This window comes from Vulpes lagopus, chromosome 1 (assembly GCF_018345385.1).
Source record: "Vulpes lagopus strain Blue_001 chromosome 1, ASM1834538v1, whole genome shotgun sequence".
NCBI classification, from domain to species: Eukaryota; Metazoa; Chordata; class Mammalia; order Carnivora; family Canidae; genus Vulpes; species Vulpes lagopus.
This window is the reverse complement of record NC_054824.1, coordinates 151389867-151416737: the sequence shown is the minus strand read 5'-3', so window position 1 is coordinate 151416737 and position 26871 is coordinate 151389867. Positions and strand designations below refer to the sequence as shown.

The following is a 26871-nucleotide window of genomic DNA, read 5'->3' as shown; positions in this document are numbered from 1 at the left end:
TGGTGGGAAAGCAATAAAAATGTAACTTCCTACAGGCACAGATACTCCTAAGAATCTTTGAGTTTCATCAATAATACTGTTTAACAAAATATCCTACATCCACAGGATGAGGATGAAGCTCAAAGGGCATGATGCTCATGAAATAATGCTATAAAGAGAGTACTGCATGTTTATTTTCAATTACTTTATAAGAATATCCTATAGAGACAGAAACTTTAAACTTCATCAGTGTGCTTTTGGAAGCAGTAACTGTTGCTGGTTGGATGATTCAATTATCATAAACTATTCTGGCATGTTTCAAAAGCATTGCCATTTTAAAACATAAAAAATGTCTAAAAATGCAACCATAGTAATAGATTCTGAGAGCATGGGTTGGGGGGTGAGGGAGAAAGACAATGACAAATTGGTCCAAAAGGACACAGAGACTTCATAGTTGGAAGACTATTGTGCTGACAATTAGTAACAGGAAGCAGAGCACAAAACAAGTGAATGAAAAAAGCTGAACCAGCAATGAAAGACCTTATTATAGGGCAGAAACATTATTGTAATAAAGGGGCAATGTCCTCTCCTCCATGAAACTCTCACACAGCCACCCTAGCCTCTTTTCTCTCTCCCTGCATTTCATTTTTCCATTAGCATCTGCTCGATTGTGTATTATTTCCACCCCAAAAGAACTCCTCCACAGCGGTCCCAAATTCCAAGGCTTCAAGGTCCTTCCCTGCACCCCAGCCTTGGGCCTCATTTAACATTACTCAAATAAACAAATAAATAAATAAATGCATTTAAATTAACATAAAGATAGGACGGGGAAAAAACAGAAAGGCAGTGATTTAGCATACAACTGCAGAGAGATCCACAAAACACGTGTCCTTCAAGTTCAATTTGTGAAAATACAATGATCATGAGTCATACTAAATATCCAGATGATTCTGCTTCTAAAAGTTAGTGTTTCTCCTCTGACTTCTCTAACATAATTAGAAGTCGGAAATGTTCACACATTAGTGGATCCTCTGCCTTGAGCTTGTTTCCTTAAAGAGAAGTAGCCAAAAGCTCTGATACAAATCTTCCCATACTGGTTGAAAATCACAAGATTTGATCCCTGATACTGACATACAAACTCATCTAGAAGCATGGAGAGCCCGTAGCTTCTGAACTGCCCATGCTAGAAAATCTCGTACACCTGAGGTGGCCTGAGATGCTTTCTTTAGTCAAGCCGTGGTATAGAAAAATCACTGACCTTGAAACCTGAAAGCTGTGGGTCTGGTTTCCAGCTCTATCACCTGACATGACCACTGGCAAACTCCAAGAGCCTAGTTTTCCGGCTATCAGGAAGAGATATTACATATCCCAGAAACCTTTAGTAGGATTAACAACACATATAAAGTCCAGAGCACACAAGTGGTAATTATACTATTATTGTACTTCTCAGTAGACTGAATGTCTCAAGGAATGACTATGTGTTGCTGACAGGCAAATCACTGCGTGTTCCCAGGAAGGACTACAAAGATCCTTCATCCTATTTCCCTCACCACACATGACATGAGTCCCGGGTGGTTGCAGGACCAACAATATTACATAATAAACTCCTATCAAATGATTGGCCACCTAGGTATCACCTGCATACCTGTCCCCTTGCTACAGCATAAATAGAATCACTATGGCATAAAATACAGTTCTGGAGAACACTGAGAGTCTATTAAACCTACTGTGTATAATCCTGGGCACAGCACAGAGTTTCTGGGGGCACTGACTAGACCCTACTTGAAGAGGGCTGTCAGCTCTGAGCTCCACATATGATTCAATGCACTATAGCCAGATGTCAGATGGACCAGAGCCCAAATCACAGCTCTGCCCTCTATCTGCTTTGAGGCTTGGGAAAGGTTCTTAATCTCTCCAGGTTTGGGTTACATAATCTCATTTGGGGTTTTTAAGGTAATTTTATTTCATATTCTTCTTGTCAAGACAAAACGTGATCACATAAATAAAGAACCTGGTACAGAGCAGGCTCCTTATAAATACCAATTCTCTTTCCTTGCTTCCTTAGGTCCCTCTTTTCTTTTTTTAAGATTTTATTTATTTATTCATGAGAGACACACAGAGAGAGAGGCAGAGACACAGGCGGAGGGAGAAGCAGGCTCCCCATGGGGAGCCTGATGCGGGACTCGGTCCTGGGACTCTAGGATCACACCCTGGGGCGAAGGCAGGCGCTAAACCATTGAGCCACCCAGGCATCCCTTCCTTGGATCCCTCTTAATTTCCTATGTATTAATTATAAAGTGGCATAAAGCACCAAATATGATGAGCATATAATCAGTTTTTACTCTACAATTTAAAAAAATTACACAAACATCTCCTTCCTGGAAATTAAACAAATAAATCAGGTAGATATCCACATTCAGTTCAACCCAAAAACGATCTATAAACCTAATCAGGTCATAAATGAGTATAGTCAGAATGGTGTGCAAAAAGAATTATTTTTACCCTTCAGAGATGGAAGGGTATCATGGAGGAAAATGCTAGGATCAGTAATAGAGATAAAACAACAGTACAGGGATCCTTAGCATCACAGGCTGGCTCATGTTATGAGGTGTTACATATTCAGTAAGTTTTTACCTGAAACAATGAGCTATATTGGCCCATTAATAATTAACTTAATGTAAAAGAGTACACAAGTGTATGGATAAATCCACATACCTGCTTCTTATACACAGTCTGTAGGTGGAGAGCCTCCCACCCAGTACCCATCGTCTATGTCACCTTAGCTTTCCTTTATTTAAGAGGTCAGGGGTTTATGTTTTTTTAAATAAACAGATAAAAAGATAATGTACCCTTTTCCAAGAGAAAAGCTATCATTTAAAACCTTTTTAGCTGAAGAAAACACACTGGCTTCAGGAGGGGATTTTAAAAAGGAATAGTATTTCTTTGCATCAGTAAAATTCTTTGATACCCTAATAGGAAAGACAATGGACAGCAATGTTACTACATGAGCTGCACATGCCACGCCAGGTAAGCTAACAGGAAGGCTCGTGCCTAACTCTGACCCTGAGAAAACAAAGTGTCTGGTACTATCACAGCATTCTGCTACAGATTTCAAGTGCCATATTCATTCCTATCATTTATCCTCCTTCCTCCTTTGATATTTTTCACTCTATACAGGGATAAAAAAATAACATACCATCTGGAGCTTTCATTCATATCTGAGGAGCTCATACTCATTTAAATCAACAATAAGAGATTCAGCTGAACTTTCTCAGAAATAACATTTCAAATTAAGGCTATTCCTGTTACCTGGAATGTGCTTCATCTTTCGAAATCTTACTATTTCTCTAAACAATCTCAATTTCTAAGAACGTCTTCTTAATGATCCTCCCTTCTCCCAAGCTCTTCTCAATGTATTAATTGTAAAACTTACTTCAGGACTGAAGCAGGAGACATCTCAGAATACCAATCCCAATGGTCTGGGGCAGAGTTTTGCTACTGTGTTATAAACTCTCTGAAACCGAGGGCTAACCCAGACCTGTGGATTATGAAAAAAACAGAGGCTTCAAGGTTAGCCCCTCGGGATACATGGGCTAAAATCCTGGCCCAGTTATCTTCCAGATAAGTGACTTCAACCAAGTCACATCACCTTCCTCGGTCTCTAAAGGAGAGAACATGATACTCTCCTCAGAGCGCTGTGAGGATTAGATGGGAGAACACATGTGAGAGGGCCTGGCATAGTGCAGTGCCCAAAAGAAGGCTGGTTTCTTTCCTTCCTTGGTTCTGTTTTCCCCCAGTACCTAGTACAATGTTGAGACCACCAGAGACTCTCACTAAAAACTTCCTGAATATTCATTAGAAGTTGGGTTTCCTAAAACTACGTTTCAATATTCATTGTGAAACTCTCATGTTTCCAAGTTGTGTTACTTTATTTTTTTTTAAGATTTTATTTATTTATTCATGAGAGATGCAGAGAGAGAGAAAGAGAGAGAGAGAGAGAGAGAGAGAGAGAGAGGCAGAGGCACAGGCAGGGAGAAGCAGGCTCCATACAGGGAGCCTGATGTGGAACTCGATCCCAGGACCGTGGGATCACACCCTGAGCCGAAGGCAGAAGCTCAACCGCTGAGCCACCCAGGCGTCCCCAAGTTGTGTTACTTTAAGTCATACACACACAAGGTGGAGGATTTCAAAAACAGAATTCAGCCTGTGACACTGTTAGGTGGGGCATCTAGGAAAGAGAGTCAAGGAAAGAGTCCGAGGCAGAATGTTTTAAGAATAATTCAGTGAAAATAATTACATGTAGGTTGTTCTTTTATGGAAATATCTTTGAATAAATGGCAGTTAACTGTTAACCTCAGGACAGGTTCAGAGAGGGGAGGAGGGAAAGAGGAGAGGATGAAGAGGAGGGAGGGAGGGAGGAGAAGAGGGAGGGATGGAAGGTAGTGCAGGGGAGGAGAGAGTGAAGAGGAGGAAGAGGGAGGGAGGAAGGTTGGCTCTGCCAGGGTACCTTCACATCATTTAAGGTAAGCTACTGAAGCTCACCTTCCCCTAAGAACAAGCCCCACTGCATCCTCCATCTTTCAAAAAAGTCATCATCTAATGGAAAAACCAAATTATTTTAAAAATTTCCCCCAGTGGATGGTAACCAAGGGATCCTCTTAAGACAGTCAGAAAGATACTGGATAATTTTATTACTTTTATTAAAAACCAAAAACCACTTGTGATTAAAATAAGGCATAAAAACAGTCACTCGGATCATTCCCCTGTGGAAGCTCTGACCTTCAAGCTTGAAAGTTTGAAGAATCTGGTCTGCACCCAGGTCCTCGGAGGCCAGAGCCACGGAGCTGCCCCTGCACCAGCCCTGATCCTCCCTCCCCTGGCCAGAGGAGGCTACAAGTGTGGTTTGGGGGTCTAGCTCATGTGGTTTAGTCACAAGACCTCGCCCTTACAGATCAAAGTTCTTGGCATTAAATGCAATTGAGATTCCCGCCCCACCCATCCAAGCAATAGCATCTGTCCTCAACTCGAAGAGTGCTGCAAATACTTTCTACCTCAAACTTCTAGAGATCTTAAAAAAAAAAAAAAAAAAAAGAACTATCAAGCAGTTTCCTTCCCATTCCAATGTAATTTAGCTGGAGAGGGAGAAATGGCTGCCATTTAACTCAACCGAGCTAAATTTTACTGAGTATCTCCCATCCTACAGTAATAGTTTTATTTGTATAGCATTTCACAATTTATAAAGTGTGTTCACATACAGCATTTCGGGTTTTTAAATATTTTTTTTACAGCATCTCATTTAATCCTCACCATAATCCTGAGAAGTAGGTATTTATTAACCTTCATATTTAAGGATGACAAAAATGAAGATCAGAGAAGTTATGTGATTTGCCCAAGATCACACAATAGCAAAGGAGCAGAACCAAGACTCAAACTCAGGTCTTTTGACTCCAAGTCAGATGACCTTCTGGCATACAGATCCTGTAATAAATGTTATAGGAAATGTTTTAAATGAGTATACACAGGCATTGTGCTCTAGAAATTTATCATTCCCTTGGGTTCTACATAAGCCGCCCCTGCCCCTTCCACTAATTTATATTCCAACAAATGAGGTTTTGAAGGTAAAGGCCCAACTATTGATTAGATTCAAGTCAATCAGGGAAGGGGGTAAGAGAGCGCTCAGGGAAGCCTCTAGGGAGGCGATGACACTAGACATTAGAAGACAATATTCCAATGAAGGAAGTGTTACAACAGTGAGATTAACTAATAGGACACTCACATAAGTCATGTGTACATTTATGCTTATAGAAGACATGGAATTGATGAAATATTTCAGAGATGCAGAGGGTTGCTCTCACACCTAGGAGCTGGATTTGAAACTCTGGATTCCACAGCCATATCCATGAAAACAGGATTCTACTTTTTCTTTTTGCACATTTGTTGTTTATTACAGAAAAAAAGGAGAAATTCTGTGGAAATTTTTTTCTTGTGGTATTAGATGAGAGGAAGAAAATATGTGACTAATTAGGGCATTATTACTCGTTGTCATTTTCCAAACATGATTTTTTTTTTATTTTTTAAAGATTTTATTTATTTATTCATGAGAGACAGAGAGAGAGGCAGAGATACAGGCAGAGGGAGAAGCAGGCTCCATGCAGGGAGCCTGATGTGGGACTCAATCCCGATCTCTATGATCACGCCCTGGGCTGAAGGCAGTGCTAAACTGCTGAGCTACCCAGGCTGCCCTATGATCTCCTTTTAAAGTGTTTTTTAAAAAGGTTTTCTCTGGGACGCCTGGGTGGCTCAGTGGTTGAGCATCTACCTTGGGCTCAGGGTGTGATCCCAGGTCCTGGGATGGAGTCCCACATTGGTCTCCCTGCATGGAGCCTGCTTCTCCCTCTGACTGTGTCTCTGCCTCTCTGTGTCTCTCATGAATGAATAAATAAAATATTAAAAAATAGGGTTTCTCCATTCCCCATTCTAAACTTTGATTATGGATTAAAATTTGCAAATAAATGAATATAGTACCACCTATAAAAATGACAGGAGGAAAGCTGATTACAGTTGCACTCATTCACTGTATGATCAGTTTTTAAGTAAGGCATCTATTCCATACAGTGAGATGCTACTATTATCAGATATAACTTTTTGTTTGCCTAAAAATCTGATCACATTTAGTAGGGGGAAAAAAGCACCAAATCTTCAAATAGTCAAGTACATAAAATTGTTTAAAAATCACTAAAAACAAAAATGAGGTTAAGAACTTCATATGTAACTCAACCTATTAGAAGTAGCAATGTATGTCAAAAAGAAAACATACGGAATATTAAGAAGGAAAAAGGAATCCTGAAACTATATAGAGTATAAACACAGTTTTGACTTGGGCAAGTGTTTAACTGTTGATATATAATACATTTAAAAATAGGGGCATCTGGGTGGCTCAGTTGGTTAAGCATCTGACTGTTGATTTTGGCTCAGGTCAAAATCTCAGGGTCATGGGATTGAGGGGAGTCTGCTTGAGATTTTTCTCTCTCTCACTCTCCCTCCGCTCCTGTGTGCTCTGAATAAATAAAACCTTTTTTAAAAAACACATTAAAAAATCACAACGATCATCTTCCTCCCATGACAAAGGGAGAAATTTGGGATTTTTCTGAGGAAGGAGATGATACTTGAAAAAGAATTTTTTTGGAAGCAGAATCTATCCTATGCATTGCTTCAAATACTCCAGAGAGAAGAATATATAGAAGGCAAGAGATCCATTAGTAGACTATCCAAATAGTCCAGGGAGGAACTGATGAAGAATTGAACTAGGATGATAGCAGTGAGATGGCAAAGTAAGGAAACCAAGACAATGCCTTGGTGACCAATGGACTCACAGAGGGAAGAGCATGGTTTGCCTTCCATTATCAACAGGTAGATTCCTTTTTTTTTGTTTTTAATCAAATACTGATTTGGACACCTAACGCTTAAAAGTCTCCAATGGTTTCCAACTGGTTTCCACTAAAAACATCATACTGGCATTCAAGACCTTTTACAATCTGATTACAATGTATCTAATCTTGTTTTCTCTCCAACAGAAATTCTCTACCTATGATATTGCCTATTCTATTCACAAAATAAGCTACTCATTAATTCCAGACTTCATATGCTTGCCTATGTATGTTGTTAACTTCACCGTGAATATCCTTCTTCCAAAATCTGTTATGACCTATCCTTCAGAGCTCCTGTTAAAATTGTTACCTAGTCACCCTTGTTTACCTTTACCTAGTCTCTCAACTTCTATAGCCACTTATTTTCTATAAAATTTATTCTGGCAACCAGCATCCTCTCTCCTCCCATTGTTATGTGTGTCCATGACTTCCAGAATCACTGACAAATTCCTACATTCAAAAACTGCACCTTATATTCCGGTTAGTGCTAGTATGGTTCTGATGATCATTCTGATGATCCCCTGCAATGATTCTATACCTATATGGTATAGAGTTATTCTAGATTTATAGGTTGATATTCCAGGTTGTATTATATGCTATGTAAGACTAAGGATCAAGCCATAAGCAATTTCTCTATTGCCATAAATAACCACAGTGAAAGCAGTAGTAGAAATCAACTGATTTTTCTACATATTTAAAATCTCTGTGTCTAATATTTATTCAGAGGTAAAGATGTTTTTTGGCAGGTTTAAGCCCCATAATTTCCTTATCTTCTTATAAGAGAAGAAGAAAAACAGGTTAGTGAGTAAATATTTCATTTCGATTTTAAAACTGGCCTAAGCAATTCAGACTGATCTATTTTTTGAAAAAAGGAAGAAAGGTTTCAGAGAGGAAAGAGATAGTGTCAGAATGCACCAAAAGTTGCAACATGGAAGAAGGTAGTATTCTAGGAGGTGGTGCTAGGGACACAGGGACACCTCTCTGTTCCCCCCACTGAGAGTAAAGGGAGGAGATTAAAAGTAGGATGAGCCCAAAGACATGGACAGATGTTCCAACTCTCCACTGAGGAACTGCTTTACTTTACCAGTTGGGCTGGTAACTTTACCAGTTGGGCTGGTAACTGTCAACATGTTATTCATGACCATGAATACTGGGTAGCCCAGCTATTGCACTCAAAGTATGTGTGAGCACGGCTTTGCAGCAGTGCTGGTGTGTATGTGCCCGTATCCTCCTTCGGTCATGATGTAATGTTTCCTGTGCAAGGGTAATCTCATTCTACAATGAGCAATTGACCAAATCATAATTCTGATTAAGATACACTTTGCTTGAAAACAATTTTTTACTGACGTTTCATTTCCACAACACTCTCTTTAAATTTTTTTTTTTCTAATTTATGATAGTCACAGAGGGAGAGAGAGAGAGAGAGAGAGAGAGGCAGAGACATAGGCAGAGGGAGAAGCAGGCTCCATGCACCGGGAGCCCGACGTGGGATTTGATCCCTGGTCTCCAGGATCCTGCCCTGGGCCAAAGGCAGGCGCTAAACCGCTGCACCACCCAGGGATCCCTCCACAACACTATCTTTAAGAAGGAACCTTCACATAAAGTTCATATGTGATCCTCCCAAGGAAAGATGAAAGTCAAATGTTTTTATCCATATCTCAGGGGGCATGGAGTCTACATTCTGCATGCCAAAGGACACCTAGCAATTTGAAGTGTTGGAACTCGAACCCCAAATCAGATCTCAAGGCTCTTAACCTAGAGAAAATGGTACAAGGGAGTGGGGGAGGGAAATAAAATGTAAATGAGGGGAGAGAAATCTGAATTCTAACCTTGATACTTGGCTACCACTACCCTAGTTCAACAACCTAAAACAGATCACTCAATTTCTAAAAGCCTCTTTCTTCTCATCTAAAACAGGAAAAATCCGGATTAGTTGTTTTCAGACAGTCATTCAAAAATGGTTATTAGGCCCTAATATATAAGCCCTAGGAGATATAAGGAGGTATATTATTTAACGCTAGGCTCTTTATCCTAAAATAACTCAGATAAGTAGATGAGACATAACATATGAACACATAACACCAAAACAATGCAATAACAACAAAAGAGAACAGTTTTGTGAAGAGCAGGGAAGACTAATTCAGCAAGGAATGAGGCTGTGAATTTAAGTCTAAATTACATCTTTTTAAAAAAGATTTTATTTATTAATATGAAATAGAACATGAGCGAGGAGTGGGGGGCAGAAGGAAAAGAAGCAGACTCCCCACTGAGCAGGGAGCTCCAACATGGGACTCCATGCCAGGACCCCAGGATCATGGCCTGAGTCAAAGGCAGACACTTAACCAACTGCCCCTAAATCTTTTTTCTTTTTAATTTAAATTCAATTTGCCTACATATAGCATAACACCCAGTGCTCATTCCATTAAGTACCCTCCTTAGTGCCCATCACCCAATTACTCCATTCCCCCTTCTGCAACCCTTTGTTTCCCAGAATTAGGAGTCTCTCATGGTTAGTCCCCCTCTAATTTTTCACACTCAGTTCCCCTCCTTTCCCTTATAATCCCTTTCACTATTTCTTATATTCCACAGATGAGTGAAACCATATGATGATTGTCCTTCTCCGACTATATTATTTCATTCAACATTAATACCCTCCAGTTCCATCCATGTCGAAGCAAATGGTGGGTATTTGTCATTTCTAATGGCTGAGTAATATTCCATAATGTGTGTGTATATATATGTGTGTGTGTGTGTGTATATATATGTATGTATGTATACACACACATATATATATACATACATATATACCACATCTTCTTTATCCATTCATCTGCCAAAGGACACCATGATTCCTTTCACAGTTTGGCTATTGTGGACATTGCTGCTATGAATATTGGGGTACAGGTATCCCAGCATTTCACTACATCAGTATCTTTGGGGTAAATACCCAGTGGTGCATTTGCTGGGTTGAATTAAAGCTTACAGGATTAAAAAAAAAAAAATTATCCACATAAATAGAGGAGAGAAAGCCAGTCCAGTCAGAGGGAAGAGCATAAACAAATTCTCAGAGCAGAAGAGCCGTGGAGTTAGTTAGCACAGGGAATCACACACATGCTTCAGTGCTGTTGAAGTGTGACTGGCCAGCAGGAGACACAGAAAGCAGAGGTCCAAAGCAGAGGTCAGACTGAGGACATGCCCACAGGATATATTAAGGAAGCTGGATTTTGTCCAGCAGGCAATGAGGATCTAGGGCAGGGCTCTCACAGTGGAATGGCATAGTCAGCACTTACCTGTGGAAGGGTCACTGTCATGAGAAGTCATGAAAAGGAAGAATGTAAGTGGTCGAATCTAGAGGCAGAATGCCTAGTTAAGAACCTAGAGTAGAGGGACACCTGGGTGGCTCAGTGGTCGAGCATCTGCCTTTGGCTCAGTGTGTGATCCTGAGGTTCCAGGATTGAGTCCCACACAGGGCTCCCTGTAGGGAGCCTGCTTCTCCCTCTGCCTCTGTCTCTGCCTCTCTCTCTCTCATGAATAAATAAATAAAATCTTAAAAAAAAAAAAAAAGAACCTAGAGTAGAGATGGTGAGCACATGTTCTAGAGTGATTATAGGAAAGGATGGACAGAAGTTCAAACAATAAGCTGCAAAATCAGTAGAAACAAATGAATTGGGAATGGGGTGAAGATGTGAAAGGTGGGAGGGAAAGCATGGAATGGACCCAGGTTTCTGGAGGGGGTATAATTGACAAGATTATCTTGAATCCAGCTTAGGACAGGCTGAGTCCCAGAAATACGTGGGGAGAGATGTCCAACAATTGCTTGAATACAACAACCTGTCGCTCAGGAGAGAGGCCTGCCCCAAAGATATGTATTGTGGGAATAAGATATATCCAGCAGGTAATAGAAACCTTCTAAGTGAAGGTGATCACCCAGGGAGCAGGAACAAAATGAGAAGTATCCTTGGCCAGAACCAGTGATATACCATGATGCAAGCAACAGGCAAAGGAAAACCAGGAAGACAGCCTTCCAGGACACAACAGGAGAGGTTATGCCAAGAGAGAAGGGTGAACAGAGGTACGAAATGCAGTCTAAGGTGTCAATCCAAGAAAAGTAGGATGGCAGGATTTCTGCTTGGCTGAGCAGGTAAGTGGTCGCTGGAGAACCTACTGAGATTGGTTTCAATCATGTGACAGAGAGAGAAAGCTAGGCGGTGGTGGATTAAGAAAGAGAAACAATGAGCATATGCCACTCTGGGGGAATTTTAAATCAGAAAGGAAGGAAAGTGGAATTTAGTGAAGATTGGGAATAGGGATTCCAAGTCCCTGCTAGTTCTCATACTTCACTTTTTCAGATGGATAAGAAGCCTATTTTGGTAAAATTCCAAGAAAACCCACGTCTTAAATTTAAATTAAAATTAAGTAACATTTTTAATTATCAGGAAAAATAGAGGACTCGTGTAGCTATCAGCAAAATGTACACGAATATGTCTCCCAACACACTTTAGAAATACCTGGTAAAAATCGTCTCTTTTCTCACATGCTCAAGGGGGCCAGGGCCAGAGGGAAACCATTGGCCAAGTAAACACTCCCTTCATCCAACTGTTCCCTCTCTTAATGTCTCATAAAAACAGTCTTTGTCCCCCTTGGCCCAAAATACCGCTCTCCCCTACATGACTGAATTCCTAGTCCCTCTTTCAAGGGCTACTCAAACCACCCCTAGCAGAACCACAGCAGGGAGGAGACAAGTGTTCCTATCACGCCCAGAGCTCCAGAGAATCACCCATCCCAGGTCACACTAGTTCCCGTGGCAAAGCTGACCCTGGTACCTCTTTGCCAGCCAGCGTCCATCTCATTGCTTGTTGTTTTGCATGGCAGTTTAAGATGGCAGGAAGTCCAATTTTAAGAACCATCAGTTTTACCCAGTTTATCTGGTGTAAGACACATGTTAACGCCCTGCTGAAAATGAAGGAGCTGCTCCACAACCTCACTTGTTCGCTGGAGTCAATCACCTACGACTACTTGGTTTTACCAGTGAAGATTCCAGATGTCGACTAATATTTATTTCGTGGGTAGACTGACAGTCAGTCACTAAACAGGATCTCTCCCCAAGAGTGCAGCATTTATCGTCGCCTCTGCCAGTGGAAGTGTTGGAGCAGATGTTGGCAGACTGTGACATACAGTATGTCTTTAAAACTTGTTGGGGTGTGAAATTTCATAAGGTCAAAAAATGCTGCATTTTGATCAGCAGATACAGGAGTTCTGTACTTTTATAAATTATTGCAGGCAAACCAATACCATTTGCTAGTAAAATAGAGAAACTAAGAAACTGGACTTGTTTCATGTAGGAGATAATATGTGTAGTTAGTGTTTTAAAAGCCAATTTCTATCACTTTAAAGCAAATGCTCACCCAAAAGATCTATAGAATGAAAACATACTCTTAAGTCAATACAAAATACACGATATTATTTTCAATTGACAACAGGATTTTAAAAATCATTCTCTATTAAAAGAAAGCCATAAATACCTAACAAGCATTCTAGTTAGGGGAAAAATGGTTTCCTTAACTAATACATACAGATTAACAGAGTTGTCACTTCTTAAAAAATGAAATCCCTACATAAGAATCCATTTATAGAAATGGAGAGGTGTCTGGGTTTTTTTTTTTTTTTAAGTTAGTATTCTTGCCACTCAACTGATTTCACAAACCCTTTGGTTTATGGCTTTACCTTATTTTAAAAAATTAAAAAATAGTATCCATAAAACGGGCTGGGGCTCTATCCAATTTTAAAATGACTTTTATAACATTCAAGGACTTTTGTTATCTTGGGTTTTTTGTTGCTATTTGATGCTATTTTTCATTTTATTTTTTTGCTTCAATCTTTACCTCCTATCTTTCTCAAATGAAACTAACACAAAACAACATACAACCAAAATCAAAATTAAGAATGGTGTCTGGCTAAAGATTTTATCTCAAGGGTACAGACTTTAGCTCTTATGCAAGAGGCTGCTTGGTGCCTCATTTTCCTGGGAGATGCCCTTTTAACAACCCTTCTTTCTAAAGTAATACCACCTCCCTGTCATTTTAACCTAACATGAGTTTTCAAATATATTTCTGAATTGATGTAGAAAAACTCTTCCATTGATTAATCAGTAATACCATCAGCCTTAAGAGCCTGGTTATAACACAGCAATGATACCTTGCCAGTGTCACCAGCAGCAGAATCTTTCCATTTATTTTGTGCTATGTTCATGAAAATATATAATTAAATCAATTTTCATTACAAACATTTTTCTGAAGTATTTGTAAGGAAGAAAAATTGAACTTCAAACATAAAATCTCCCCAGAAAATAATTTCTAAAGTAGATCATTTGTTTTTCATCATATGATCAACAAAAAGAGCTAAGGTCATTACAGGAAACTGATTAAAAATGTACCAGGTACTGCAACATCTTACAACCAATGTCACTTAGCAACCGAGTTCAAAGGTCTCTATTTATATTTTATAAAGAAAAACTTGAGGCACATATTTGGTGAATTGTATTTATCACATTTAAGTTCTATATTCAACAATATTGAATTATATAAGACCAAATACTATCAATAACCCCTATACTAAGAAACTGAAATTCTATCAAAGCTGAAAATTTCCCAGCACTTAAATACAAACCTAAACTTTTGCATAGGCTTCTCCTGTAATGCAGTATATCTGATACATGAGGTCACACAGATAAATAAATGCAAGGTGAATCAATAATCATAATGAACTTACTTGCCACTGAAAAGTTGTTGAGGGGATAAGGTAAATCCACATCTTGAGGTTTCTCTTTATATCCTATGAATGAGCCATCTGTCTTCAAAAGGAAATATCTTGGCCTCCAGTTTTTTATATATTCTCCTACATGAGGAAAGCATGCATGTTAATGCTGGGGAAAAAAATGAACAGCAGCTTTTATGTGAAAAATAAATTATGGTACAATATATGTCCTACAACACTGGCCTCCAAAAATTTAGTTAGGCAATTTTCTTTTAACTTAGCTTACAAAAGAAAATACATAAGCCTGCAATTAAGATTCAATAAAAACTCAAACATGTTTTGTTTTTAATGATTTCACACTTTGATAATTCATTTGCACTATTATTTCTTCAGAGAATCATTCATCTGAGTACACATTTTATTCAGTTTTTCATTTTATCAGATGGTTGTTAGAGCATATTTCAACCATTTTAAAAAGCCTTGGTAAATCATCCACACACAGTATCAAGGAATTTTGATGAAAAACACTTATCATAAGGAGGAACATGAAATAGATGTTTGTTTTCCATGTACTAACTGACTAATTGTGTCATTTTTTAAGAAGAAAGGGGGAAAAGTCTGTTTTCATTGTTAAATCTTGATCAGAACTTGTTTAAACAACATTTTATTGTTCTGAATAGAGAAATTACCTTCTGTGCAACGCTGTAAATAAGTCAAGGAAATGAAAGACTGAAAGACCATGAGTTACCGGAGCTTAAAAACCACACACATGCTCACACAAACCGTAATAACTGTAAGAACACATGGTACAATGCCAAGCACATAATAATCAATAAGTGCATATGTATCAAATTTTGATATAAACTATCACCTAACTACCAAAATAGACCTTTATAGCAACCAGATCCCAAGATGCTTGCCTAAGGAGGGACTCATCTTAATTTTAAGAAACAGAGGTACTCTGTGACATCAAAAGACACAGAAGGCCAGCTGGTCTCAAAATTGTCAGTTCTCTCCTGGATATTTCTACTTGGTTCTTCAATCTCAAAATGCTGAATCACAGTCCCACAAAAAACTGAACAGAGCTCCACTTTCCCTACAGGTCAGCTTCTTCCCTGGACCGCAGCTACGCAAGCTTTAGCTAACAACACAGGGCTATTCCCTGTGCTGAGGCTAGGTCAGCGCTGCCTTGGCAAGTCTCTCATCCAGGCCAACCTAAAGGGGGCTCTCACACCTCACCCTTCTGCTGCTGTGCTGTGCCTGGGCCCAGTCCTGCTCACCCCCCTTTCATCCTCACGCATTTATCCCCCTCCAGATTAATCCTGATGTGTGTACCACTTTGATTTATATAACTTTTCTGCTCAAAAATTTCTGACTCCTTCTTGTTTAGCACTAGTCTCTTAGCATCAAACGTAAGCTCCTTCATAATCTCACCCTAACATATATTTCAGATGTAAATCAGCAGTTCTCAAAGCTCCTTACCTCACACCTCTTTACAGCTTTAACTCTGACAACTCCAACAGTCTATGTAGGTAGACTACATCTAGGTTTACTGTATCAGGAACCAAAATGAAAATTTAAATTCTTTTATTACTTCCTTTAAAAATAATAAACTCATTATGTGTAATGTAACTCATACATTTTTATGAAAATAGTTACATTTTCTAAAACAAAAAAAAAATCAGTGAAAGAGCATAACTTCTTTCCACTTAAAAAAACTCTTTGATGTTTGGCTTCACAGAAGATAGCCAGGTTCTCATACCTGCTTCTGTATTCAATCTACTGTGGTATGTTGTTTCAGTTTAAAATACAGAAAGCAATCTGGTTCAACAGGTATGTAGCCAGGAAGGGCAGGAGTATTCAGATAGTTATGGTTTTCTTTGAAGTTTTCTGAAAGGCTAACTGCAGCATAGAATTTGAAACCATGTCAAGGAAACTGTTGTACCCCGTTAAGTGAAAATCCACTGGTCTATATTACACACTGAGTGAATCTTTTATACTATGCATGGTTCTGCAACACCACACTTTGGCTATTTAGGAGACCCTGGTCCACTGAGATATACTAATCTTTCAAGTATTGACACATTTTATTAGCGAAGTATCATCAGAAAAGTAGGCACTGGGAAGCCATCAAGCTCACAATGGCAGATATATTCTATTTTTTCTTCAGAACTTGATTTTCACCATTAGTCCTAAGTACTGTGAGTTCTTTCTCCTTGCAGTGATGTATTCCAAGCACCCACTCCAGTGCTCACCACGTGATAGGTGCTGAATAATAATCTACCAAATGAATGAATAAATGAAAGAGATGTATACAAATACCATCCCAGCACATAAAAAGCACTTAAAGGGAAAGAAAAAGAAACTCTAACTTCCCTCCCAAAGGGAAAGAAAAAGAAACCCTAACTTCCCTCCCTCATTTTGCTTTACTGAAAAAACATGGCCTTGGTATTAATAAACACATGCTAAATTTGCAAAACAAGAATGCTATCTATACTCAGGGGATCCCTGGGTGGCTTAGCTGTTTAGTGCCTGCCTTTGGCCCAGGGTGTGATCTTGGAGCCCCGGGATTGAGTCCCACATCGGGCTCCCTGTGTGGAGCCTGCTTCTGCTTTTCTCTCTGCCTGTGTCTCTGCCTCTCTCTGTGTATGTCTCTCATGAATAAATAAATAATATCTTAAAGGAAAAAAAAAAAAGAATGCCACACTCACAGTTCCCATTACAAAGATGAAGCAAGTTCCTTTCTTGATTGCACTTATTATTTACTTATTGTATTTTTTTACTTATGGATTCCTATATAAAATCTAAAATCATTAGACATTAAACCTCTAATTAGTAATATCATATTTAGATTTCAAATGCTCCTATAAAACAACAGATTCATACTAGTATAAGATCCTCTAAGTCTATCAGGCTAAAAACTAAGCAATAGCTTAATAGTTACACAAAAGACAAAAAAAAATCGTCTAAAAATTTTGTAAGAAAAATGGGACAGCACTACTCTTTATTTAAGCAAAGTACTGAAAACACTTATTCAAGAAATACGAAACTAAAAGAAACAAACATCAAATTTTCATTTCTAAGAATAATTTCCTGTCAGCCACTAATGCTGTCATGCTCAGTCAAAAGACACAAAACACCATCACATAAATCTTCTATCTTTTTGGTTAAACAAATCTTGGGAAATTTAGAATATTTTATGTGGTCTCCAGCAAGACTTCCGGTTGCCAAAAAGTTCTTTTAAAAATCAATCTGTTATGTCTTCCTGACACATAATACATTACACCAAGACAGTGCAGTAGTCATTCACACAGGAGTAAAATTGAAAAGTCAAAATTTACACTCTTAATAAAATAAAAAATATTATTATTTGTCACAAATTTTGGTTAACAATTTTGAGTTGATTTCAGTTCAATCAAGTCAACAATTGTACTGTCACGTGGGGCTAACTGGATCTCAAACTTTAAGACTCCTGATTTTTGATTGTTGTTTATAATATGAACGGACTTCCTGAGAAGATGTTTAGAGTACATTTACTTATTTATTTGTTCTGGGTCCTGGAGACATAGTGGTGGACAAAAAAAATAAAAAAGACAAGGACTCTAATTCTTGGATTTTGTATTCTAGTACTATACCAGGTTTCAGATACCCCTTAAAATTCAGAGGCTTCTGAATACTTCCTGAAAGCAGATCCTTTTTTATAGGTTCCCATTAACATTCTCAAGTCAAGTTCATACAATTGCATGATGTGCTGGCCTAATTAAATATTTATTTTCTAGTTCCAAAGGAGGAACTGAAAAGGGATTCTTTTTCTGCCACAGAAATGGGCCTTAGTAAGGACACAAATTCACAAGGTAGAAATTAAAAAAAAAAAAAACAAAAAAACAAGCTTTACTGCCACCTACTAGGCCTAAAACAAAAGAACATTCCTGGCTCAAGAGTATAAAAAGTCATAGCTTTCCATGTTACCACAGCAGGACACCATGTCCACTGATGGAAAAGTAGAACTGTTCCTGCAGCCTTGAGGTTCTTGTCCAGCTGGTCTTGACAAAGGATCTGAACACTCTCCTCACTGACTCGGTAGTTGAAGCAGTGAGAGTCTGGATAAGGGACATATTCTCAGGCTGTTCTAAAAATACAGCCAGATAGTCGTTGCTTTTATGGGGCTAAATGCCCAGAACAAAGGTGCTCTCTCTGCCACCAGTCCTTTTAAGATAGACTGCTAAAAGTCAACCACATCTTGTATTTTAAACATAGCATTTACACCTAAATTTATACATGCTGTATTAAAACCAAGCTGTATCATACTTTTATATTTATAGCCCATAGGCTTCAACTAATTTAAGACACACAGCTTGGTTGTAACAGGGCGGAAGTCTTGTTTTAAAAAGCAGCAGCATTTATGGGGTATCAATTCAACATTTACATGCATTGTCATGATAAACCTGCAGAAAGCGCCACAGCCACACCTGGACAGGATTCCCAGCACAATCTCTTCCCAACTTTCTATCTACCTTAATGAAGGGTGCTTGCAACTCTTTCTCACACTCCCTGGCTGGAGGTTTTATGTATTTTGAAGAAGGCCCTTTTCAATATCAAAACACATACACTTCCCAATAAGAATCCTGATAGTTTGGTTTCTGTAGTGAGCTGAATGGTGACCCCTCAGAAGATATGTATCCACCCTAATCCCTGGGACCTGGGAACACCACCTAAAATGGCAAAAGATGGGATTAAGTGAAGGATTTTGAGAAGAAGGGCTTATCCTGGATTATCTGAGTGAGCCCTAAATCCAATCACAAATATCCCTGCAGGAGGGTAGAAGTGTAAGGCAGAGGGGGTTTTTGACACACTAAGAGGAGAGGCCATGTGATCCAGCGCCATACCATTAGCCAACAAACACCTAGAGACCCCAGGAGCTGGAAAGGCAAGGAACAGATTCTCTTCCGAAGCCTCCAGATGGGGTATGGCCTTGCCTGACCCCTGGATCTCTAACTTTCAGTGTCCAGAACTACGAGAGATTTTGCCATTGTCTTTTGTTTTGAACCACCCATTTGTTGTAATTTGTTAGGGCAGCCCTAGAAAACTTACTGCGGTTTCTTAGCACTTTAACCAAAGGCTTGTTTCTAGAACCAAAAAAAAACCCCTATTGATTAAGCTCTTGGCATCACTAATACAGAGACATAGTTAATAGTTAATACCTTATAAACGCAAAGGAAAAAAAATCTTACCTTGCTCTTATCAATAGGAAAGAATGCTATTTGTCAAATGTGGGGTTAGAGGAGGTTGTCTACTAGAGTTCAGTTTTACTTGGTTATAATGCTTTCAGGTTCTGGACTTTTGCCAGCTTTCTTAATTTATTTCCTGTAGGCTCTTAAAACAAATAAATAAAAAACCTCAGTGTTTTTCAGTGAATGTTGGCCACAGAGAACATTCTTGATTTCCCCAGCTGAGTACAAATAATATTTTGGCTTTCAGGCTTAATCTTTAATAACCATCTCAGATGGGAGATGGTAGGAGTTTAAATTCATCCTCACTCGGCACCTCAATATTTTGATAGTGTATTCAAGTGGATCATCTTTATTAGCAATATGCGTTCAACTCAAGGTTATCTGATGAAGCAGACAGGTTCATTTCCCACTACTCACCTAACTTCAAATTACATTTTTATTTGATAATAAATTAATCAACCTAAATTAATCCTCACATACTATAGATTATTTCATTAATACTTCAATAAGAATCACATTTGCATTTTTTAGAAGCTGAAATCATCAAAAAAGTGCCAAAGCAGGAGCTAGGAATGTATGTCTAAAAACTAAAAGAGATTGATGAAAACATTCAAGTGGTCTTACATCTAGAATAACCAGGAACTGACTAGATTTGTTCAGACTTACAGATGGAAAAAAGACCCTTAGAAATGAATCAGCTGGTATCCTCATAAATGAACTGTGTCAATAAATATTTGGTTCATGCATTCATTCGTTTGTAAGGCTAGGCTGTGTTCTAGAACCTGGTCCTAACTCTAATTTCACAAGAAGCAGAAAATCAGATGTGCAGTCAATTCTGCACTAGCCGAGAACAGTGCAGAAATATTCATCTATTGGAGGCCTAGCCTCCACAATCATGGGCTATGCTAAAAACACAATTAGGTAGATGAACTAAGATGTCATTAAGATAGATACAGATAGAATCCAATTGAAAAGAAGCCTATACAAGTGTAGCACTGTTTTTCACAAATCCTACACACATGATCATTTAGAACTTAATTAGACAAAACACTGAAGCATCATTTTCAAAATAAGCTACTTTCCTAGGATAAAATATGAAGAAAATGAAAGATGCTGGTTACCAACAGTTGTACTGCAAACAAATCAGGAGTTCTGATTTCTGTACAAGACAGGTGACATGGCTTTTGAAATGACTAACAGCCACTCACAGGTGAGATCACATAGGCTTCCCAAGCTAATCGTTCCCTGAAGAAGAGGGTGAGGATATGCTCGTGGGCGTGTCGGACAGAGGCACCACTGTATCATCACAAAGCTGAAACAACTATAAGCTCAGCTCTCCTGATAATACATATTTTTTGAATTTCCATGTTTAATCACAATCCACATTTTTAAGATACATTATTATTTATCTCTGACATCTCAAAGGGGGAATATGAATGATATCCACACTCGCTACATCTGTTAATAAAAAATAACTTCTTTACACCTTCTTTATTAATAGAGGGGAGAGCTAATAGTATTTATACAAAAAAGCAGCTGGCCATGTTACCACTGCAGCTTAAGGCACATGGGTCACATTTTCAGACCAAAGAAACTTTACTTAAGACAAATGCCATATTGTATAATAAAAGTCACAACAAATAGTCCTTCAATATAGGATCAAGAAATTTCTGCAGTGAGGCCTCAGTTCCTTCCCCGCTCTGCCTCACCCTTGGAATGCTCTAGGCAGGATAACACAATGCTTCGGAGGCAAGGACTTCGCAGCCTCCCAGCCTCCCAGTATGGGTCTGATTCCTGGCTCTTCCACATCTCAGCCTTAGGAACTTTAAGCTCTCTACTCCCAAACTCAGATCTGAGATCAGAGAAACACAACTGTGCCCACCTAAAGGACAAGATGTGCAAGCGCCCACCTGAGCGCAGCATGAGTTAGATTTTGTTATTAATAATATCATTGTCATTTATGGCAATATCATTTACAACTCATCTCCAACCTTACATTATATATTCCACTAATGATTATATATTCCACGTAATATATTACCATAGTACACTTATTCAGGAATATTGTCATAAGTGAGGCAACAAGTCTCACTTGGGTAATAAATGTATTCTATTGCCCCAAAAAACAAAGTCTCTTTAGCTGGTGTCGGGTATATAAAACTTGAATTCTCTGAAGAAATGAAAGGGCTATCCCACAACAAAACACAGCACTGATTTAATACTTCTTTTTCTTTTCTTTTTTTTTTAATACTTCTTTTTCAAGACAGGGGTAGGATATCAGAGTTTTTTTGTTTTTGTTTTTGTTTTTGTTTTTTAAAGACCTAAAGTCTTAGATCTCTCTGAATTATTTTTATTAAATGATACAGGGCACAGTATTGTGAAAATCAAATAATTAAAAATTTCCCAAGAATAGCTTTTAAATCCAGAGATGGCAGCTTTCAGTTAAATTAATTTATAGGACTTTAAGAAAGCATTAGTCTTAAATGAAAGTCTCATGGGACAATTTTTACCTAAGACAAAAAAAGAGGTTTAATATTAATAGCAGTGTCAAGTCGATTTTCATGATTCACAATATAGTTAAGTATTTAGTTGCTTGTTGACCGATGCCAACCAAATTTACACATGTGAACTATCTAAAAGAAAACAGAGCACAATCTTTTTTCGATAGGAGATTTTTGCAAGTAATTATTAGCACTACAAACAAAAACTGAATATATAATTCACAATAGTGTGCTATGTCTTAAATATCGTAAATATAGTAAAGCCAGATATAGTTACTGCAGAAATGTATGATGATAAACATAACAAAACATTTGCAATCTCTGAAATTGTCTGTTCCATTTTTATATAGTGGATTGCAAGTGTTCCATTCCAATTAGTTCTAAGTAAAAGCCCTATGAATGTTTCTCAGGGAAAAAAGAAGTACAATCTCTCACTGAAATTATCATCGTTCTCTCTTACAAGTGTCTTGAAAATAACCCTAAGAATTTTTTTTTGTTGGTATTTTCTACACTGCAATGAGCTAGCATAGTAACAATTTTTCAACTCACAGGGACCATCTGAAACATAATTTTTTTAAAAATGGAAGTACTTTTCTACATTCTACAAGCTTACTAAATATATGTTGATCAGGTATTCCAGCTCCTACAAACCCAAAGATCTGGGTTGTCATTCCCCTTTTTTAAGTCCTTTCAAGCATGTTCTTACCTTGCCCTTGGGCAAATTAAAAGTGTCACACTCTGAGGTGTCATCTGTGCAATCTCCTTGACCGTCATCAACCAGTGCTGGCTGTGTTTCAATAGTCTGAAATTCAATGGGGTCTACAACACCACCCAAAGCACTACAGGCTCCTGCCCCGCTCCCTCATTTTCAGGTACTGCTCATAGCTCAAAGAATCACAACCCAAAGAACAAGCTTCTTGAAACACTTTCATTTAGAACTGGGGGAAATGGGCTTCTAATAGATACATTCATTCAAAAGTATATATTGAGCATCAAAATACACACGCGCACTGAGAATGCAGGATCCAGCCACAGGACCTGCCTCACAGAGCTTTAAGTGTAGAGGGCAGCTGCAAGAAGAGAGAACTGAAAAATGTGGATGCTTTGAGCAATTAAAATGCTAGATGAAAAACTCTCCCATGTCTTTTGTCATTCTTCGTGATATAAGAAGTCACATGGAGGAGTAGGAAGATGTTCCATGCTTGGCATTTCCCAATGGGACCCTTGGGCCTTGTGGAAATGGTGCTCAGTAACACTGCGGTCTGATGCCTTCCTGTGGGGAAAGGGGAGGCAGAAGTTACTAGCACATGATCCTTCAACATTTCATGGAAGAGCTAGCTGGTTTGCTGCTGTGTTGGTTCCGGGATCAGGCACTGTACCCATTCCTCTTTGAAGCCTCATGACAGTATAAGCAGAGGCATGGTAATAGTTTAGGACTCTTCTTTCACCTAACAGAACGTAGAACACACCTGAGCCTTTCAAGTTTCAAGATCCCGCCTGTGCAGTCTTTTTCTCTCATGGTTTTCTGCACAGTATTGATTAATGAGGTCATATTGCAAAACACTCAAATGTTTAGGATGATTTCACCCTGCTTGTCTGCCTGTCACATAAGGTCACTGAGAGATTTGTCTGCTCTTGTACTGGTCAATGTTACCACTACAACTGACCAGATGGAAGGTGTTTACAATTTTGGTGATTTTGCACTGTGCTTCCAAGATGCCTTAAAAGCTTTCCAGATGTACCCACATTCCTCTGCTTTCCCACATATGCTCCTTCATGATTATTTTGAAAAGTATATTATAGTCAAGAAATTGTGCTTCCACTGCATAATGCATGAACTTGTCATTTTTATATTAGGTATAGTTTTCATATCTCCTTACTAAAGAAGGCTGGGGTCCATGTTTTGCTTTGAAGCTGAAGCAAGTGATGAGAAAAGGACTCCCACACTGAACACCACAGATGTTCCAGTGCAGCCTTTCCTAAGGTCAGAACGGCTGGCCCACTGGTACTTTACCTACTTTCTCATCTTCTGTTTTCCAGAAAACTGCACAATGATCACTCACCTTTAAGCACTATGGTATTTGTTTCCAGGTATTCTATAAATCAGTTAATCAAACAACTCTGGTTCCCTTTGTTTTTTGAAAACATTACACTTCAAACCTAAAATGTGACAGTTACCAATTATTCTTATAAATATAAGAACATCTTAATGGAATTACAGCATTAAGTTTTACTTTGAGAGAAAAGCAAGGTGAATGGAGAGAGAGAGAGAATGAGAGAGAACAAAAAGCATCCACAGAAACTAGCCAACAGAAAAATAGCATCTTGGCAATTTAATGAAGAACAAACCATGAGATTAGTTTACATAGCAGTAGATATGTTGTGGAGAATTACTCAATCTGCACTCAGCTTCCTGCTGGGTTAAATGTGAGCTAAATTATTATTTTGCTTACATTTACGCCCTTGTAGATTGTGAAAGCAGAGCTTTCTTTTTAATCTGCTTTCTGCATGATAGCAAAAAGTCTCCAACTCCACACACTGCATTAAACACTCAGTCATTCTTGCACTATTTTAACAAAGTAGAAAGGGCCACAGAACGTTAAACAATTTTGAAGAAATGGACAAATTTTAAAAGATGACATTTTCCAACTTCTTCACTTTGCCACACCATATTCTCTAAATGTTTAAATTAATGTAATTTCCTACATTATATATGTGCTGCAATAAATAGCCTCAATGAGTATCAGATACGGAAGCAGGGAGTCCATAACGCAACCTACTCACCACGTATCTCTAGCACCTACCACAGAGCAGGCTGGTATTTATCCATTAATTGAATAAATAAACCTACCTCTATGTAAACCACATTCATGTCAGAAAAGCTCTCTAAAACAGAAATCTCAGTCCAACACAACCTAGCACAACTCAGCCCATTTGTTATAACAAACCGATGGATGGACAGCATATACAGCCATCACAGTGGGTCCCTGGGGCAGCTGGCAGGAGTGGTAGTAGCGCCTCGGGAGGAGGCCCGTGCCATCTGAAAAAACCCTCAGGTGATTCAACCCTCCCAGCCCTATATTCTAATTGCTGCCTCGTAAAATAAAGCCCAACAAAACAGAATAGGGTTTTCTCTTAGACCATCACCGATGGGCGTATCTCCTGTAATAAATCTCCAGTAGCACAAGACCCCAAAATGACACATCAAGCCACAAACCCTACAGTTCTGGGTCTGAATCCATGGCCTTCCCAACACCTATGTTTTTTCCTAGGCAGTGGCTGACCGTGACTTGTCTCACAGCAAAGTGGTGAACAGAAGTGCTAATAGGCGGGATAAAGGAGACATGCTCAGGCTTTACTCCCGAGACCTCCACTCAGTGACACGGAGAGACAGGGGCCAGGGTGTCCTCACCCTGCACAGCCATGCTGAGGCCCTGAGACACTGCTGACAGGCAAAGGACAAAGTTGAGATCTGAATAAGATCTCCTGAAGTAAACAAAATCCTGCTCTGCCATACTGCTCAAGCCCTTGGAAGGAGGCAGTGTATCACAGTGGTGGGGAGTACATCCTCTGAAGTCCAAAGTTCAGACGCCAACTCTACCACTAACTGGCTGTGTGTCTCTGGGCATACTGCTTACTAGCTGTGCCTTAGTTTCCCCTTCTGGAAAATGGGGACAATAGTTCAGAAGAAATGAATTAATATTTATGAAGTACACAGAACATCTGGCTAATATGGAACATTACACAGCATTTGCTAAATGAATAAAGTATGGTTACACAAAAAAGATGCAGTGAGTGCTTAATACATGTAAACATATTAAACAAAGTGGGACACGTGGGTGGACTCAGCAGTTAAGTGTCAGTCTTTGGCTCAGGGTGTGATCCTGGAGTCAAGGGATCAAGTCCCGCATCAGGCTCCCCGTAGGGAGCCTGCTTCTCCCTCTGCCTATGTCTCTGCCTCTCTCTGTGTCTCTCATGAATAACTAAATAAAATCTTTAAAATAAAAAATAAACTAACAAAAGTAAGTGTAGTATTTAAAATAAGGTGGAATTTATAATCTCATTTGGCGGGACCATTATTCCACATTAGTTGAGCAGAATAGGTGCTGGGTCTTTGTGAATGAAATATCAATTTTTGTTACCCACTTTGCTTATATCCTATTTTCATCCCATGTTATTACCGATAACAATGAGTTATGTATCATTTATGCTCAACCAATTGAAATCTGTTGTTACAATTGATAATGCTGCTGTCACAGAAACAGTCTTTCTTGATTCAGTATCTATTAACTATGGGGGAAAAAATCAAGCACTCCACTGGATCTACTACAAAACATCTCAATGTTTCTTTCAAGTTAATTATCTCATAAAACATTAGCACATACAAAAAGCAAACACAAGAGTATACAACTCATTACTTTGACACCAGTCAAAGTGCAAGTTTTTTATTGTGCAATTATTTAACCTCAAACCACTCTGAATCTGGATATGCCTTAAACCATACACTCATGTTAGGCTTTCATAAATACTTAGGAATGATACTGTATTTCAACTGGTAGTGCATTTTATATTTACATGTAATGGCTACATGTGCAGTGAAGTTAATTATTCTTGATTTGTATTGTAAAGATGTGATTATATTTAAGTTTATAAAACGGAAGGGAATATAATGTTTCCACTTCAATGAATGTGGCTAGATATTCAAGTGTGGTTCAAATAATTTCGAACATCAGAGCATCTGTTCTCCAAGAGACAGAAAGCAAAAGATACTCAAGTAAAATCATCTCAACTTTCCTAGGTAATTTTCTTAGCCTCTTTGTAAACTGATCTAATGTAGCAATCTGGGGCCAGTCCCCTGCCTTCATGTTCTTAGAAAAGGACTGAATGGGCTTGATGTGCTCAGCACCCCAAGTATGGAGACAGCTAACATTTTCAAAAGAACAGACCAAATCAAACACTATTCAATTATTCAAAGAAGTC

At 38.7% G+C, this 26871-nt stretch overlaps 1 protein-coding gene across 2 annotated transcripts in view; it reads right to left on the bottom strand.

Annotated features, from left to right (window-relative positions):
* The window catches only part of AKT3 (AKT serine/threonine kinase 3), a 313971-nt gene that overhangs the window by 160232 nt on the left and 126868 nt on the right, over positions 1 to 26871 (bottom strand). For both annotated transcript variants that reach the window (XM_041751210.1, XM_041751217.1), the window contains one exon: positions 14175 to 14300. In XM_041751210.1, the coding sequence (XP_041607144.1) occupies positions 14175 to 14300 (126 nt within the window). The remainder of the gene's footprint in view (positions 1 to 14174; positions 14301 to 26871) is intronic.